The sequence below is a fragment of the Rhipicephalus microplus genome, chromosome 10, assembly GCF_043290135.1.
Source record: "Rhipicephalus microplus isolate Deutch F79 chromosome 10, USDA_Rmic, whole genome shotgun sequence".
Taxonomy (NCBI): domain Eukaryota; kingdom Metazoa; phylum Arthropoda; class Arachnida; order Ixodida; family Ixodidae; genus Rhipicephalus; species Rhipicephalus microplus.
Window position 1 is genome coordinate 101,189,165 of NC_134709.1, and position 17,248 is coordinate 101,206,412.

The 17,248-nt window shown below is 49.3% G+C and overlaps 1 protein-coding gene across 1 annotated transcript in view; it reads left to right on the top strand.

Annotated features, from left to right (window-relative positions):
* LOC119181262 (acidic mammalian chitinase-like) overlaps window positions 1-17,248 on the top strand; it is a 62,299-nt gene that overhangs the window by 24,558 nt on the left and 20,493 nt on the right. The window contains exons 10-11 of the mRNA XM_075874734.1: window positions 9,904-10,065; window positions 12,462-12,575. Of these exons, the coding sequence (XP_075730849.1) occupies window positions 9,904-10,065; window positions 12,462-12,575 (276 nt within the window). The remainder of the gene's footprint in view (window positions 1-9,903; window positions 10,066-12,461; window positions 12,576-17,248) is intronic.

Genomic DNA, 17,248 nt, shown 5'->3' on the forward strand with positions numbered 1-17,248 from the left:
CCAAGGCGAGGAGCTTGCTGGCCTGTAAGGTACGCTTCGATGTCGCGGGGACGCTCACCGTAACGCGGGCACCGAGCATCAGGGTGAAAGCCACGGAGACGAAGTTGGCGGTACTGGCAGTTACGGTAGACGTGACGCGCTTCGCCACAGTGGTAGCAGAGTGGACGGTTATCGGACGTACGCCACACGCTGGCCTTTGTGGCGTTCTGCCGCGATCTAGACGGACGATAAGTTGGTGCACTCTGAAACCTTGAGGCGGGTGGTGGAGTTGAAGAGGTGCCCTGGAATCGATGGCTAGCCTGATCCATTGTCCCCATTGTGGGATCAGGGTCATGTGGTGCAGGAGATCGCAGAGCCGCCGCTTAAGTCAGCACAGGTGCCTCAGGCCTTGTTGGCGCGAGTGGGGTGACTACCTGTAGGATCTCATTTCGGATTAAGTCTGCGAGAGCACTTACGGTTGGTTGGGGTCCCGCTGCTTGGAGTTGGCGCAGCCCGTCCCGCACGACGCTTCTTATGAACTCAGCGAGGACATGCCTCTCGCTGTCAGCCCCGATAAAGCATGCAGCAAGGGTCACGTCGTGGCGTTCATACTGTGACGACCTATACTGGAGAGTACGCTCCATTGTGGTTGTCTCATTTATGAACTCTGCCACAGTCGTCGGTGAATTGCGGACGAGTCCGGCGAAGAGCTGCTTTTACCCCACGCATTAAATGTCGCACCTTCTTTTCCTCGGACATCGCAGGGTCAGCACGCTTGAAGAGTCGAAGCATGTCCTCGACAAACATCGAAACTCTCTCGTTGGGTCGTTGTTTCCGAGACGAGATAGCCTGCTCTGCTCTCTCTTTCCTTTCAGTGCTGCGGTACGCATCACGAAACTGTTGGCTGAACTCATGCCACGTCGCAAAGGAACCCTCGTGATTCTCGTACCACGTTTTGGCAGAGTCTTCTAACGCAAAGTAAACTCTCCGCAGCTTGCGAGCTTCATCCCATTCGTTGATGTTGGCAACTCGACTGAAGTGGTCAAGCCAGTCGTCAACATCTTCATAAATGTCTCCATGAAATGAGCGTGGTGTATGCGGCGCATGAAAAACATGCGGGAGAAAAGAATAGGCGTCGTTGGTTTGACTCGCCTGGTTGTTAGTTGAAGTTGCCATCTCGTCTTGCGAGAGGGGACCGTACTCGGGAGATAGTCCTCGCAGGCGGCGACTGCTTCTTGCCGAGGGAGCTGTAGCTGTCTCCAAGTAACTCGGTGTGTCGGCTGAAAATCTGCAGCCGAGGCGCATTTACCCAGCACCTCCACCAGTGCCGCGAACGTAATAACAGACAGCGACGAAACGACGTCTTGCTTGCCCTCAGACCAGGACGCAAAAGCCCTCTTCTTTCTTCACTTCCAAGGGATTCCACCTACAGTTGATGGCTCATACTTATTACCTGTGACAATATATATATATATATATATATATATATATATATATATATATATATATATATATATATATATATATATATATATATATATATATATATTGCCACTAGTACAAGTTCTGAAACTATTATTTCCACAGATGCTAGCATGCTTGTATGTGCCGCTGTTCAGAAGAGGACAAAGATGCGCGTGCAGAAAAAAACAATAGTCGTACTGCCGTTGTTCGAACCAGTTTGGCGTCCTTGTGTGCCATTATCAGCAGGGTACAGTTACGTTGTAACGTGACACTGGTGGAGGTGCGGGGTAATAGTCTGTGCACTGTTACTACGAGGAAGATCTCGGTCCCAACATTGACGCCTTAGTAGAAACAGCCAACCTTCGACGCAGTCGGCGGCAACTAGGCCTACCACCCCAGTTCAGCCCTCTTCCGGAACGCTCCAGAACCATGGCATATGCGACAACTGCAAGCCAGACTGAACAGACCGCGACTCCGCCAGCACCATGGCTACCAGCCTCTCGAACGCCAAAGCCCTTCCATGGGGAGCCCTACGAAGACGTTGAAGACCGGCTGGGCCAATATGATCAAGTCGCCGTCGCTAACGAGTGGGACGAGCACCGAAAACTGCGGTATGTCTATTTCTACCTGGAGGATTCGGTGCGTATTTGGTTCGAGAATCACGAAGCTGCCCTGACAACCTGGCCGGTGTTTTGCACTCAGCTGCGGAACACGTATGGTAGCGCTGACCGGAAAGAACAAGCCGAACGTCTCCTCAATTCTCGCAATCAATGACCCAATGAAAGCGTGGCCATGTTCGTTGAGGAGATGTCTCGTCTGTTCCGTCGAGCGGATTCTGCAATGACGGAAGACAAAAAGGTGCGCATTCTGATGCGGGGTGTCAAGGAGCAGCTGTTTGCAGGACTTGTACGAAACCCACCAGCTACCGTGGCAGAATCCCTCCGTGAAGCGACGACAATGGAGCGAATGCTGAGACAGCGGTCTTCGCAGTATGAGCGGTCCGACAACCTTGCATGTCTGTCAGCACCCTTGGTAACACCCGATGTCACGAGCGTGAGAGACCTTGCTGAGCTAGTCCGTAGCATTGTACGCGACGAGTTGCAAAAGCTTCACGCAGTGCCTTCACAGCCTCAAGTGGCTGCACTGACAGACGTCGTCCGTGAAGAGGTGCGGCAGCTGGTACGACCATTAGTGCCACCTCCAACTGAAGCTCCTCAGCTAACGTAGGCGGAAGCTGTACGTACTCCTGCACCGGCAGCCAGCTATTTCCCCCGACCGACTAGCCTGCAGACGCCACAGCACTTCTCGGGCGGGCCACGCTATGAAAACCAACGACTGACTTGCCTGCAGATGCCGCAGTACTTCTCGGGCCCACCACACTATGAGAATCTGCGACCCAATTTGCGGAAATCTAGCGTGTGGCGCGCTTCCGACAATCGGCCACTATGCTACCACTGTGGTGAGCCAGGTCACTTGTACCGGGAGTGCTCGTACAGACAGATGGGTCTACCTGAATTTCGGCCAGACGCTCGTCGGCCCAGGGACGGCGAACGACCCCGCGCCATCGCAGAATACTTGGCAAGTCTACCGTCTCCGAATTTTCAGCGACGCCAATCACGCTCTCCGTCTCCTCGACGCTCTACGTCCGCGAATCAATACTCCACTTTCGCCGATGTTGTTGCGGGACGATCCGCTAGGTCCCCAAGTCCACGCTGGGGAAACTAGAATCAGCGGCCTCCGGGGGTGGGACCGCTGTTAAGCTATCGTCAAAACAGCCTCCTCCGACCCTTCCACCGACCTTCGACGATTCCTTTCAGCCGACAGATCACATCGCTGACGAACCCGTTTCTGCTGACATTGCCGTTCGTGTCGACAACCATCCAGTGACTGCTCTGGTCGACACCGGCGCCGACTACTCAGTTATTAGCGCTGAACTTGTGGCTGAACTCAGGAAAGTCACGACTCCTTGGGGGCATGGACCAAACCTTCGGACAGCCGGTGGTCATCTCTTGACACCAATCGGGAGATGCACCGCAAGGCTGCAAATCTGTGAGTCGACGTTCGTTGCTTCTTTCGTTGTGCTCCCCGAATGCTCCCGGAAAGTAATCCTTGGCATGGATTTCCTTCGTGAGCACGGCGCTGTTATAAATCTTCGAGACTGCCTCGTAACGTTTGCTGACGACTATGGCCCGAAGCCTAGAGATACCAATCCGCAGAAGACTGCGCTTCGCATTGTCGACGACACCGTCACACTTCCGCCACGCACCAGTATGTTCGTTACAGTACAGGGTGACATAGACCATGACAGTAGTGGTATCGCTGAAGCCAACCTTTCGGTGCTCTTGTCTCAGCAAATCTGTGTTGCCCACGGCATAATTCAATTTAAACGTGGGATGACTGAGTTGTTGGTCACCAATTTTAGTGGATCATACCAACATTTGGCCAAGCGAACAACTATCGCTCATTTCGAATCCATTGACGATGAAGCGTGTACGACGATAGCCCCAATTTCTGCAGCCGTTGAAAGTGACACCGCGGTAGCCGATGCAGTCGATGTCAATCCGAAGCTGTCATGTGCACAGAAAGAGCAAATCCGCTGTATCCTCCGCATGTTTAGCGACTGTTTCGCGTCTACATCCAAGATAAAACAAACGCCAACCGTAAAGCACCGCATTGTCACTGACCATTCTGAGCGACCCATACGTCAACACGCCTACCGAGTATCACAAAAGGAACAAGAGGCTATACGTTCTCAAGTGACGCAGATGCTCGAAGATGGCGTAATTCAACCCTCGAACAGTCCATGGAACAGTCCTTACGCGACTGAGTACCTGCTCGTTGTCCCGCCAGCGTTACGAGCCGATGTCTTGTCCGCCTGTCACGATGAGCCTGCCTCAGGCCACTTGGGATACACACGTACCTTGGCCCGGATTCACCAACACTACTACTGGCCTAAGCTCAGTCGAGACGTGAAGCATTACGTGAAGACGTGTCACGAGTGCCAGCGCCGTAAAGCACCGCATCAGCGCCCAGCCGGCTTTTTGAAGCCCATTGCTCCTCCGACACAACCGTTCCAACAAATAGGCATGGATCTACTCGGACCTTTTCCCAAGTCTCGTGACGGCAACCGCTGGATTGTAGTCGGTATACTGATTACATGACGCGCTACTTCGAAACGGAGGCATTACAACGTGGCACCGCCATTGAGACTGCCCACTTTTTTATGAAAAACATCGTCCTCCTACATGGAGCACCAGCAGTTGTCATAACTGATCGTGGCACAGCTTTTACCACCCGGATGATACAAGACGTCATGCAGCTTAGCGGCACAGTACATCGAAAAACTACTGCATACCACCCACAAAGCAACGGCCTTACAGAGCGACTAAACAAGACGATCGCCGACATGCTATCCATGTACGTTGACCAAGACCACAGAAACTGGGATGACATCCTCCCTTATGTTACGTTCGCTTACAACACCGCTGTGCAAGAAACAACTGGATTCACACCATTTTGGTTGCTTCATGGCAGGGAGGTCACTACAATGCTGGATGCCATGCTTCTACCAGACAGACACCAGATTAGTGTCAAGACGAACGAATTTATCAGACTGGCAGACGCGGCTCGTAAGCTTGCAGTCGAACGAATCCATAAGCAACAATGCATCGACTCGCTGCGGTACAACGTTCGTCGTCGCAATGTCTCTTACCAACTCGGAGAACAAGTATGGTTGTGGACTCCCATTCGACAACGGGGCCGGTCGGAAAAGTTGTTACGCCGCTATTTTAGTCCCTATAGAGTTCTCCGTCGTCTCAGCGAAGTGAACTACGAGGTTCTTGACGAGGACATGGCTCGTCAATCCCGCCGTTCACAACAGCCCCACGTCGTCCATGTTTCGAGGATGAAACCATTTTACCAACGCTGACTATTCGTCAAACTCCCTTGAGTAGACTTACAGTGATTGTGAACACCCCCTTGTGTACTGCTTATCGTGCGTGTTTTCATCTGGCAATAGTGTTACGACATCGGGACGATGTCCTTTGGGAAGGGGGGTAATGCCACTAGTACAAGTTCTGAAACTATTATTTCCACAGATGCTAGCATGCTTGTATGTGCCGCTGTTCAGAAGAGGACAAAGTTGCGCGTGCAGAAAAAAACAATAGTCGTACTGCCGTTGTTCGAACCAGTTTGACGTCCTTGTGTGCCATTATCAGCAGGTTACAGTTACGTTGTAACGTGACAATATATATATATATATATATATATATATATATATATATATATATATATATATATATATATATATATATATATCAGCACTGTTATACATTTACTATCCTTGCAAATATTGATAAGCAGAAGTTTGTGTATATGTTTGCATATGGAACCTCAGTGTTTCTATTTGTTTTGCTATCTTTTGCCATAGATATGCTTTGTAAGACACAATGATAATTATAAATAATATACATTGACACCAAGAAAAGCGTAGTGTAGGTTAGTAATAATATATATTTGAAAAAAAAAAGTGCAGCAAAAGTAACTTGCCACTGGCAGGAACCGAAGCTGCGATCTTTGAATGATGCGTCCAGTGCTCTATCAACTGAGCTAGAGTGGCGGTCATCCCTTGGTCCATTATGAAGCGTGGCAACTTGGGCAAGTATGTTGGACATAACTAGATATACGAACAGCGCGACCTAGAAGTAACTAGGTTGCGCTGTTCGTATATTCAGTTCCATTCATTAGTATCGTGCCTAACAAACAAAAAACAAGGCTTCCAATTTCTGCCTTTTCCCTTCATTCTTAAGCTTTGCAGTGATACGCGGACGTTATTCTGAGCATTTTCGTCGCCTTGTTTAATTTTTTTGAATTTTTCTACTTCGTTATGCTGTAATTTGAAATTTTGCTTTTCCCCAATGCTATTGCGTTGTGTCACGAATGGACACCGTGGTACTTGATACCCGGACAGGCGACTTTTAATGTCGCCTTTAGTCTGTTGCCCCACCAAAATCGTGCATCGAGAAGAAAATCAATAAAAAAATTAAAATAACACTTTGAATGCAGTCACCCTGCTTGTTTTCGTTCTCGAGAAAAAAGCAGGCGTAAACACCTTACCCTCGCAATACAACACTTTAGGGTGATAAATGAATGCAATATTATGTTAGTTTTCTGGGCGATGGAACTATGCTGCAACGCTCCAGCTTGTGTGTTCGGTTCACTGGTCGGGGAGCGGTTTCTGCACACCAATAAAGGCTGATTTATGTACCCTAGTCTTAGTGACGTAACCACAATAAGCCCGTGCCCCCCCCTCTCCTTTGAATTGTTTTCTTTTTGCACTGTGGCATACAGAGCGTAAAGTGACCGGCACCCGGCCATCATTTCAGGTGAAAGTAATTCTCTCTCTCCCCCTCAAAAAAGAATTCGGCCTACACCCCTGCCTTGTGCAAATAGTTCAGATGTTTTATTCATGACTAAGCTAACACGAAATGGTAAGCTGCTAAAGGGACAGCAAATGTGTAACTTTAAGTGCAGACAAAGCAGTAAAATTATGTTGCATAGTTAGGGGCACATTATGTAGGGTTCAAAGTGGGCATCAACCCGATATCTCAGGTTGAATACACAAGATGCTTCAGTGATTCCATATTTGTTTAGAAAAAAATGGCGCACCCAACTTTTTACGAGAAAAACTCAAGTAAATGCATCGCAGAGCGGAGGGGGTGATCGCATGAATGTTGCGTCATTGGGTATTGTTAAGGAATGCTTATTTATTATTTCGTCTTTAGCATTTTTACTCACTGAATGAATAAGATTTGCCTTCAACGAGAGGTGGGACGCTGATGTCGGGTTGTACCCCACTACTGGTAAAATGTACTGTTCCTTCAATCGCCTCTAGTAGAGTCAAGCAAAGCGTCGAATGAAGCGAAATTCAAGTAAAGACGCTTTTGAACTTATTCCGAATGCGTGCTCTGCCACTAATATACACACCACCCGCGTCGGCGGGAGAGAATTACGGGAAAGAGGTCCGCACCCCCACTGTTCGTGCTCGGCTTGCTGAACGCCCGGCAGTGTCTTAACCTTAAATGGCTGTTGGAGCGACAGTTATGCCCGTTTCTTCCTGGGCTGGCCCGAGACGTGAACAAGAGGAGTGGGGTTGTGGGTGGCACCGCCTACGCCGAAGGAGACATCGTGGGACTGAGAAATGCTGCGCATTTAAATTATGGACCATCTCCCCGAAAAGAACCCTGACGGAATACGAAGCATCAGCGGTGCGCGCAGCGTTGACCCGGTTGAAATGGGCGTCGACGCCGGCGCTTCAAGAACGGTTGTAAACAAACCTCGGTGTAGTGTTTACTCCAGTAAAGATTCGTTTTAAACATCAAGACATGGGAGGTGTCTTGGGTTTTGTGTAATGACGCCATCTATTGGCAGATTCGGAGTGACCCAGGAACTCTGCGCCGATGCACTCTACTCTGGCGGAGGGCAACGAAGGGAATCTACCAATGAAACACACGCACTACCTCTGGAGTAAATAGTAGGGCCAGAATAGAATGCGATGAGTGCGTTTCTTTTCTTGCTTGAATGGGCACGCTGGACACAGCGACGCTACGCTGTCTAGTAAAACGTTAACTCCGACGCGAGGCGCAAGCGCAACTGACGCGATTGGTGTCCATTGGCACGCCCAAAGTTAGCGCCATTTAAAGGCATGGGGCGCTTGCGACCTCCGGCCGAATGCGACTGTTCTCGCGGAGTAGGCGAAGCAGCTCTAGATCTAACAATGAAACATACATGGAGCACTCTTGTTCTGCCAGTGAAATATAATTGCTCCGTACAAAGCAGAAGAAAGTATTGCCGGAAGTGCTCTGAATCTGCGAATGGATGACACCATAAGTTTCATGGCAGACGAATGAGCCGAAACATTGTTTATAATACACGTGCAATCGAGCAATATGGGCGGTGGAGAAGGTGAAACGAATGAGAAGTGTGTTGGGAGCGGGCGGAAAAGCAGGCAACTGCGGGCGATGCGATGAGCGTGCTGCGGGTAGAGTGTACTGCGGGTGAGGCAGAGGGTGGCGTGAACGCGCTTCTGCAAGGGAAGCGTGTGAAGACACATGTTTGACTTGGGTTTAGCAGTTTATATTAGATGCGAACTAGCTATTTCACTAACCTGCATAACGCGATCCCTTGAGTCCACACTTACTTCCCCGCAGCAGGTGTTGGAGCGATCTCAAGTAGGTAAAGGCGCAGCTGCGCGTTGACGTCACTCTATCTGTCACCCGCAGCAGCTGCTGGCTCTTTCGCCTGCTCGCAACACGCACTTTTCTCTCACTTCACTCACTCAATCGTTCGAAACACTCCACAGCACGTTGAGTATAAACACTATGCAGATTTAGTAGCGCACCCACAGCAGCCATGTGGACGCGGCCTGCTTTTACAAATGCCAAGCAGGCTGGGTCCATACGGCTGTTGCAGACGCGTGACTAAATCTGTTTACTCTTTCGGGTCCTTTGTCTGCGATGAAACCTACAAGAAACCCAACGCGCCTCCCGTGTCTTCGCGTTTCAAAGAAGCATTTACTCGAGCAAACACTAAACCAAGCTTCGCTTCAAACCGTTCTTCCAGCCGCGGCGTCGACGCTCGTTTCAACTGGGTCAAAGCCGTGCACATACCTGCTGCTTCGCATCCCGTCAGAGTTCCCTTCGGGGAGATGGTCAATGTTGCTATGCGCACATTGTGCCTCGAATCATGGAGTGTAATGAGCGGTTGATCGCCTTTCACAATGCATTGGCCACAGTGGCTGTTCTCAAACCACTGGCGGTCACAGACGTCGCAGCCAAAGTCAATGTCCCACTGGAGAAACTCTCGCCGAAAGCGCGTGTTCAACTCTTCGAACCCGCTTTTGTAGTCATCGCGTTGACGCTGCAACGCCGAGTTAGTGCAAGCGTTTGCAAGCTAATTCAGTGACGTGGTATGCGAAATCTGCTCGTCACCGGCGCTTGTATTACCGTTGAATATTTAGCGCTGCTTCGAAGACTACTGAATCATCTGCACGCAGTTGTTGTGGGTACCGGCTCCCGGGCCTGTTTGTGTGCCCAGAATGCACCATTGGCCCGACGAATGCAAGCTCTTTCAAGTTTCCACTGTCGGTACTCTTCTAGAGTTATCCGTGACATACATATGTGGAAGTTTTCGGGAAAAACTCGTGCGTGCTCGGCACCATGGTTCCCATGGGTGGCCGACTTACGTCACTCCCAACACGGCCAAAGGCGCACGTGGTTGGGTACGATGCTGCAAACAACGTAACTGATAACACAGCCAATGGAGACCGCTCGTGACACCGCTGCCGCACAGTGCTTTTGTTTCTTCTAGCCATATACAGATTCCGCAGTGAAACAATGAAGCTGAATTCCACCACCTTCTGAACTTCTCTAGTGAAGGCGAAATCATTACTATCTCATGCAGGGCCGTGAAGTGGGCCAGCTGGCCAAGCTGGCGGCGAGATCACCGAAGTCTCAGGTGTGCTTCACGCTCGTGCTGGGTGGCAACCAGTTTCAGCTGCGAGACTCTTCTGAGCATGGACTTGGAGCACCGGCGAAACACGTCAGGGACGTTTCCTATTCCGAGGTGTGTTACGCTATATAGGCAACACAACGCGCTCCTGCTCTTGTCATTATTGCGTTCGTCTAGTGACCCGAAAGTCGCTGGATCGAATGCCTGCCGTGTCTGTTGCGTTTTGATGGACGCGATACACGAGATGTGTGGCTGTGTAGTTGGATTTAAGTGCACGTTAAAGAACCAGAGGTGACGAAAATTTAAGCAGCCCTCCACTATGACAAAGTGCTTGATTGGGCTGGTTGGTGCTGCATCGTAGACAAAGAATGTGCTTAACAGCGCAAACGACAGGAGGGGATCCCCTTCTGTCTCCTATCCCCCCCTGTCGTTTGCGCTGTTAAGCGCTTTCTTTGTCGCCACTATCACGTTTCTCACAATAATATCGTTTCTGACGCTGTGTTACATCTTTTGGGAGAGATGGCAGTCCTCACAGTAAAATCGTTGACTTAATTATCATGCAGTATCACGTCACAATATTTGGAATCTTGTATGGCAGAACCACGATAATATATGAGGCACGCCATGGAGGACTCGGGCAGTTTTGATCATCTGAAGTTGTTTAACGAGCATAGGCATAGCAGAGCGCACGGGACTAACATTTCATGTCCGTCGAAATGCGACCGTCTCAGCCGGGTGAACTCATGACATGTGGCTGCGCAGCCTATCACTGTAACAACAACAGCAGTGCAGCGGAGGATTATATCAGGCTTCACATTGTATGGAAGAGCCCAGTAGTGGTACGGGTGTTCGAAAGAGCAACTGTGCGCTGCTTTACTAAGGTGTAAATCGTAAGCCACAAATCTTTCGAGCTCAATACCTTACGTGAGAAATTGCGCATGCAAGACGACAGCGTGCTGTCTTATTGGTTTAATCGTGGTGCACTTATTTCTTTACTGAGAGGCCTAAGATTTTTGAGGAGGCATGGTATGTGACGTGGGCTACTTTGCCGCATATGTTTCTTTAGCGATTTCTACTTTATTCTGGGTTGAAGCATGTGATGAAGGTATAGTTTAAGCATGTAAGCAATGTCTTATCTCCCCATGGGAAATGAGAGCCTATATGCTTGCGGAGAAGGAAACGGTAGAACATATGAGACGGTATTGCCTTCAGGTGGGTCGGCTAGTTGGTGTTGGTGCTACTTACGTGACAGTACATAGGTACAAAAACATTTGTTCCAAGTGGTGGGCAGGCTAACGTGGTGAAGGGAGAAAAGCAGGTGACTCGATGGACAAGACAGGTAGGTGTGCTGACGAGTGCGTCGCACGACATGAAAACGTTTCACGAGGTGATCAAGTATTCGGTTAGTATGGTATTTCTCTTTGCTTCCATTTCTTAATATCTATTCGGATATTTAGTTTCTTTTATTGCTCCTAATAACACCGCCGTTGTCACCATTGTAGGCGCCATGTTAGTAACGGGACCTGTTGGTGAGATGGTATTTCTGACTTGCCTTCCAAAGCTGCATGGAGGGGAGAGTGGCTCGCAGTTTTCTCAGACGGAGCGTCGATGCAGTGAAGGAATGCACCGACAATGTTATTCCGAACACTCAAATTATACCGTATTCTAAAATTCTGAAAGGCAATATTTTTAGTAGAAAAGGGCACATAACATTACGGGAAAGTTAGTACAACGAGGTCTTGGTGGGCCACCGATAGACCCTTTCACTCAAGGCTCTCTGGGTGCCGCCATTACTCTCTGGGCAGTTGTTAGGGCACGCATTGCCCCCCAAAATCACCCTGCCGAGGCTCTTACGTCGGCTTTCGTACTTTAGTGCAACGGCCCAGAAAGGAGTAAATTCTCGTCTCCGTAAAAAAACGTTCATAGAAAGTTGGAAGTGGAAAATTTAAAGGGTCTTGGAACGCTCGCTCTCCAACAACAATGTGAAACCACTGGCATCAACACGCACTTAGTAGGTGACGTCTGCACAAGGAATGCATCGCCTATCGAAGAACGCGAAACTCTTCGGTACTTGCTAGTACGTACGATTGGGATACCCATCAGCGTCTTTACCATACGCAAGCGGCGCTAACCTGAACTCCGCATCTGACGTCATTTTAAGCAGCGTTATGTGGGATGCGGATTGCATATGCCAGACGCTGACGAGCCCCTCTTGCGCGCGCTTGAAGATGCCGTCGAATTAGGTGTCCCTCGATATGCAAATCATCAATGCAGGTCCACTCGAACTTATGATATAGTTAGCGCATGTGGCTGCCGATGATGCCGCTTTGTCGTTGTAAAGCGACTTTTTCTTGACCCCTTTAAAGCAAGACTCAAAAATAACAGTCACACAGTAGGTTTGTGGGAGAAGAAAATTTGCCTTAGACTTCTTCGCAGTCTTCACTGAGAGCTCAAGTCTTGACGGGATCTTTTTGCTGTAGATTGATGTAAAAAATGTTATCTTCTCTCAGATCTGCAAGCGACAGTGGACCGAGGTGAAGTACATCGAGCCAGCCATCGGCTTCTACGCACACAGCGGGAAGACATGGGTCGGCTACGACACCGAGAAGACAATCGCTGCAAAGGTTACCGTGTTTATTTCTTTCTTGAGAATATTGCAAGCAAACACACAGACGCCTTAGTAAAATGATAATTCCTTGGAAGTAGCAGTGATACGACCTAGCTGCCACTTTGAAAGATTCCAGTCAAGTGTGCTATAATGAGTCGTGGTGTATTGTGTTGTGTTTTTGTAAATGAACGTATCACAAAACGCCGTGGTATATTAAGACTCACCACGACCGGGAAGCGTGATTTCTCACGTGCCTGCTTGTGGCGACCCCCGCTTGCATTTTTGATATATATATATATATATATATATATATATATATATATATATATATATATATATATATATATATATATATATATATATATATATATATATATATATATAAATAAATATATATATATATATATATATATATATATATATATATATATATATATATATATATATATATATATATATATTGTAGCGATGCTGAGGCATACAGGCTTAAAAAACAAGCGCCTTTATGAGGGCGAACTTGTACTCACAAGTCTAATGACTATGGTCGTCGAAGTCCGAGTAGTCGAGTTGCACAGATCCAACTGTCTTCCTCTTCCTGGCGTTTGGAGAGCATGCGACGGACGCGAACCACATCGGCTCCGGCTCAGGTTCATTTTCAAGAAGAATTTCTTCCTGGCGACCTGTTGCAATGATAGGAACTTGTTCCTAGCATCACCACTGTCAAGCCTATACAGGACTTCAACCTGTGAGTGCGCTTTTAAACGTCTTAACGCTTTTGAAAGTTCTTGAAGAGGTCCACCTCGCTAACCCTAACAAGCTGGAGACGCGGCTTGGAGAGAACGCCACCCCGCTCTACAGCAGATGGCGAGCGTATCTGGGAGTGTCGCAGCCGACGAGAGGCACTCTTTGCCCTCCCGCTCCACGGACCACATGATGGATACGCAGACCAGTCAAGACGCTGATACGCAGGTGAGCAATGAGCACAACGCACATCCATGGATCACTGTTACCAAGAGAGCAAACAAACGCCGACAGCTGCAACCCCATACCGTACCGACTCAACAGCTGCCCAGCACGCCGTCTGAGCCCGCTCTACGCCAGAGCCGGCCTAAGACGCGTCTACCAAGACTCCCACCGCTCCCTGCCGAGGACTACCAGCTAGCAATCCGTCCCCATGGTGTATTAAATCTGAGCAAGTTTAGCCCCAAGACGTTACTTCTCGCCGTAGTTCATGCAGCAAATATACGCAGTGAGAAGCCTGATAACAAGCTTCGAGCGGACGAAGATCAAAATGTGCTAACAATAAGCACCTCATCTGAACACATCGCCACGGCACTTGGACAAATCACCAAAATTACAGTCCACGCAGCAACCTACGACATCACCTCTTATAGTATTGCGCCTGATAATTCGTGCAACGGGGTGGTCAACGAAATAGGCCATAAAATCACACCAGATGAATTCCTGACAGAAGTCGAAGTACCGGGCTACGAGGTCCTTACGTGCAGACGCCTCGGCAACTCCGGAGCAATGGTGCTCACATTTTGTGGCAAGCGAGTCTTCGTCAAGACGTATGGACAGACTCTTCGCTGCTACCTCAACAAACGGACTATTCCTCACTGTAGAAAGGGCAACGAAACAGGACACCGCGAGGATGTGTGCTCACAGCTTCCTGACACACCGAAATGTCGAGTGTGCGGGGATTCACTATCACCCAACAACCACGAGTGCCACCCTTTTTGCATGCTTTGTGGTGGCGACCACCCGACGGCTGTCAAACCATGCCCAAAGCGGTTTTTGCCACCAGTCAACCGACGCAAACCACCCCGGTCAGCTACTCCCACCAAGAAGGCCCAGTCACCATCTCCCAGCCCCGGACGGCAGAGCAGTGCGTCCAGGAGTGCCGCCAGGTGAAGGAGCCATTCCAGGGATAAGTCGGGGCCCAAGCGAGGAAACTCGTCATCGCGGAGCGGTTTCGCTGGCCAACCGGGATCTCAAGGCTGGCACACGGACGGGACTACGCATCATCATGGCCAGCAAAGCGGTTCCTACAAGAAAGCACAAACGGTAAGCTGGGCAGGGCAGTTCCCTCCTCTTCCTCCCTCTCCACACCAGTCCCAGTCTCTCACACAAACATCAACGCAGGAAAGAACACCACTACCAACGCCACCTAGACTACCACAACCCATCTCAGTAGACACTCAGATTCACCCTGACATGTCGTCAACTACGGCACGATCCGACTATTGCACACGAGAGGCGTTGAAAGAAATGGCTACTTCTTTAGGAACAAATTCGCAGCTATGATGCAGGTAGAATTGCAGAAAATGAAGGATAACATTATGGCAGAACTAACAGCTCCACTTCAACAATTGATCCAGCAGGCCCTGCAACCTGCTGTCCAGCAGATCGTAACGGCTGTTAAACAGCAGATATCGGCTGCACTTGGCCAACTTAATATTTCGCCATCTGCACCAAAACGCACCACGTCTCCGACACGTGAAAAACAGCGACCGCATCCTTACATACGCCCCTACCGTTTCCTATCACCGTCCCGAAAAACCGTCTCAACAGCCGCAGCTGCTGCAGTCCCGCTTCCCACCACCCTCCACCAAGATTTAGCACAGTCTGAAATGCTTCCGTGTACTACCGAGGCCCCGCTATTGCATGATCATGGCGAGAAACCGTAGGTCAACGCGTGACACCCCTCAACTCCTACGTGTGTGGCAGTGGAATTGCAGGGGGTATCGTAGGAAACGCGGAGCTCTAATGCGATTCATGGCGACGCAGCGGATTACTCCTGATGTCATAGCGTTACAAGAAGTACAATGTACCCCTACGCTTCCGGATTACACCACATACACGGACGTAACGAACAATACACCACATCGCGCAGCTACTTTAGTTTCTAAGCATGTCACTGTCATAGAACACATCCTTCAAAGCACCTACATCTCACACGTACTTCTCGAATTAGTCCCGTGCTCTCGTTCCAGTAGCAGCCTGTACGTGCTTAACGTTTACAGTGCACCTAACGCCAGGAACGATGACTTCGGTCATCAATTTGCACAACTATGCAAGTTGGGTAAACAAATAGTTATTGTAGGAGATTTTTATGCCCCCCATCCGGCTTGGGGCTACGCAACAAAAACGCCTAAAGGCCGACAAGTCGCACAGGTTCTCGCGATTCATCGCATGACCCTGCTGACAGAACCTGATCAACCCACTCGCCTAGGTAATAGTGTCAGCAGGGACACATGCCCCGACCTCACGATAGTCAAGGGCGTTAGTCATCATTCCTGGTGCAACCTCATGGTGAATCTAGGCAGTGATCACCATATACTAACTACAGAGCTTCAAGTAGTAGCCACGCGTGCCCCAGAGCGCATCATAAAACTAACTATTTGGGATGCATTTAGGCGTAATCGTAGAACTACCCATCAGGACTTTACTTCCCTAGAGGCTTCGATATTACAACTTCAATCCGATTTTCAAAAAGCTACCAAACTCATCGCTGTGACGACAGAAACTCCGGATGTGGACCGGCATCTGCTACATCTCTGGGATGCCCACAGAGGTTTGACACGGCGGTGGTGGCGACAGAAACATAACCGAAAACTTTGTCTCCGAATCGCCCAACTAGCTACTGAGGCACATGACTATGCGAACATCCTCACTAGCAACAATTGGCATAACTTCTGTGATCGACTCAACGCCTCACTAAGTACACCTTGAACGTGGCGTGTACTCCGTGCTGTTTTAAATCCCACGCAGACAAAATCACGCACTGCTAACGCAATCTGCACTATTCTCCACAAATCAGGGCTCGACGATACCACTCTGCTCCACACCTTAAAGCAACACTATGTATCCACGGGCCCCCGTCCCACCTACCGTGATTATCCACACGTACACGATACGCCTCTAGATGAGGACATTACGGAAGCAGAGGTTAGGGCAGCTTTGCAAAGCATTAAGCGCAACACAGCACCCGGTACAGACGGGATTACGTACACGCTTCTGCGTAATTTAGATGACCAGTCCATCGAATATTTAACCGCTTTTTACAACGAACATTGGAAAAACGGCACGCTACCACAGGAGTGGCGACACGCAGAAGCCTGGCAAGCCACTATCCCTCCAGAATCTTCGCCCTGTGTCCTTAATTTTATGTGTAGCTAAACTCTTTGAACGCGTTGTCCTCTCTCGACTACAGCCATTCCTTGAAGACAATCACTTTTTTCCTGATACACTATTCGGCTACTGTCCTGGTATCTCTACACAGGACGTATTATTACAGCTTAAGGAGGACGTGTTGGATAGCCCCACTTCAAACCAGGTCCGAGCGATTCTGGCCCTGGATCTTAAAGGTGCTTTTGACAACGTCTCCCTCGACCTTATTGTTGACAATCTCGCTTCATCTCGGTGTGGCTCACGTATCTACAATTACGTCAGGTCCTTTCTTTCTGACCGCATGGCCGCTATTGGGATTGGAGACCTCCGTTCAGACGTCATTCGTCTCGCAGGCAGAGGAACATCACAGGGCTCGGTTCTCTCGCCCACTTTGTTCAACGTGGCAATGGCTAAACTCCCTTCCCTATTACAACAGGTTCCCAACATCCACCATGCCATCTATGCAGAGGACATTACAACTTGGGCAACCAAAGGATCAGACGGAAACATTCAGGA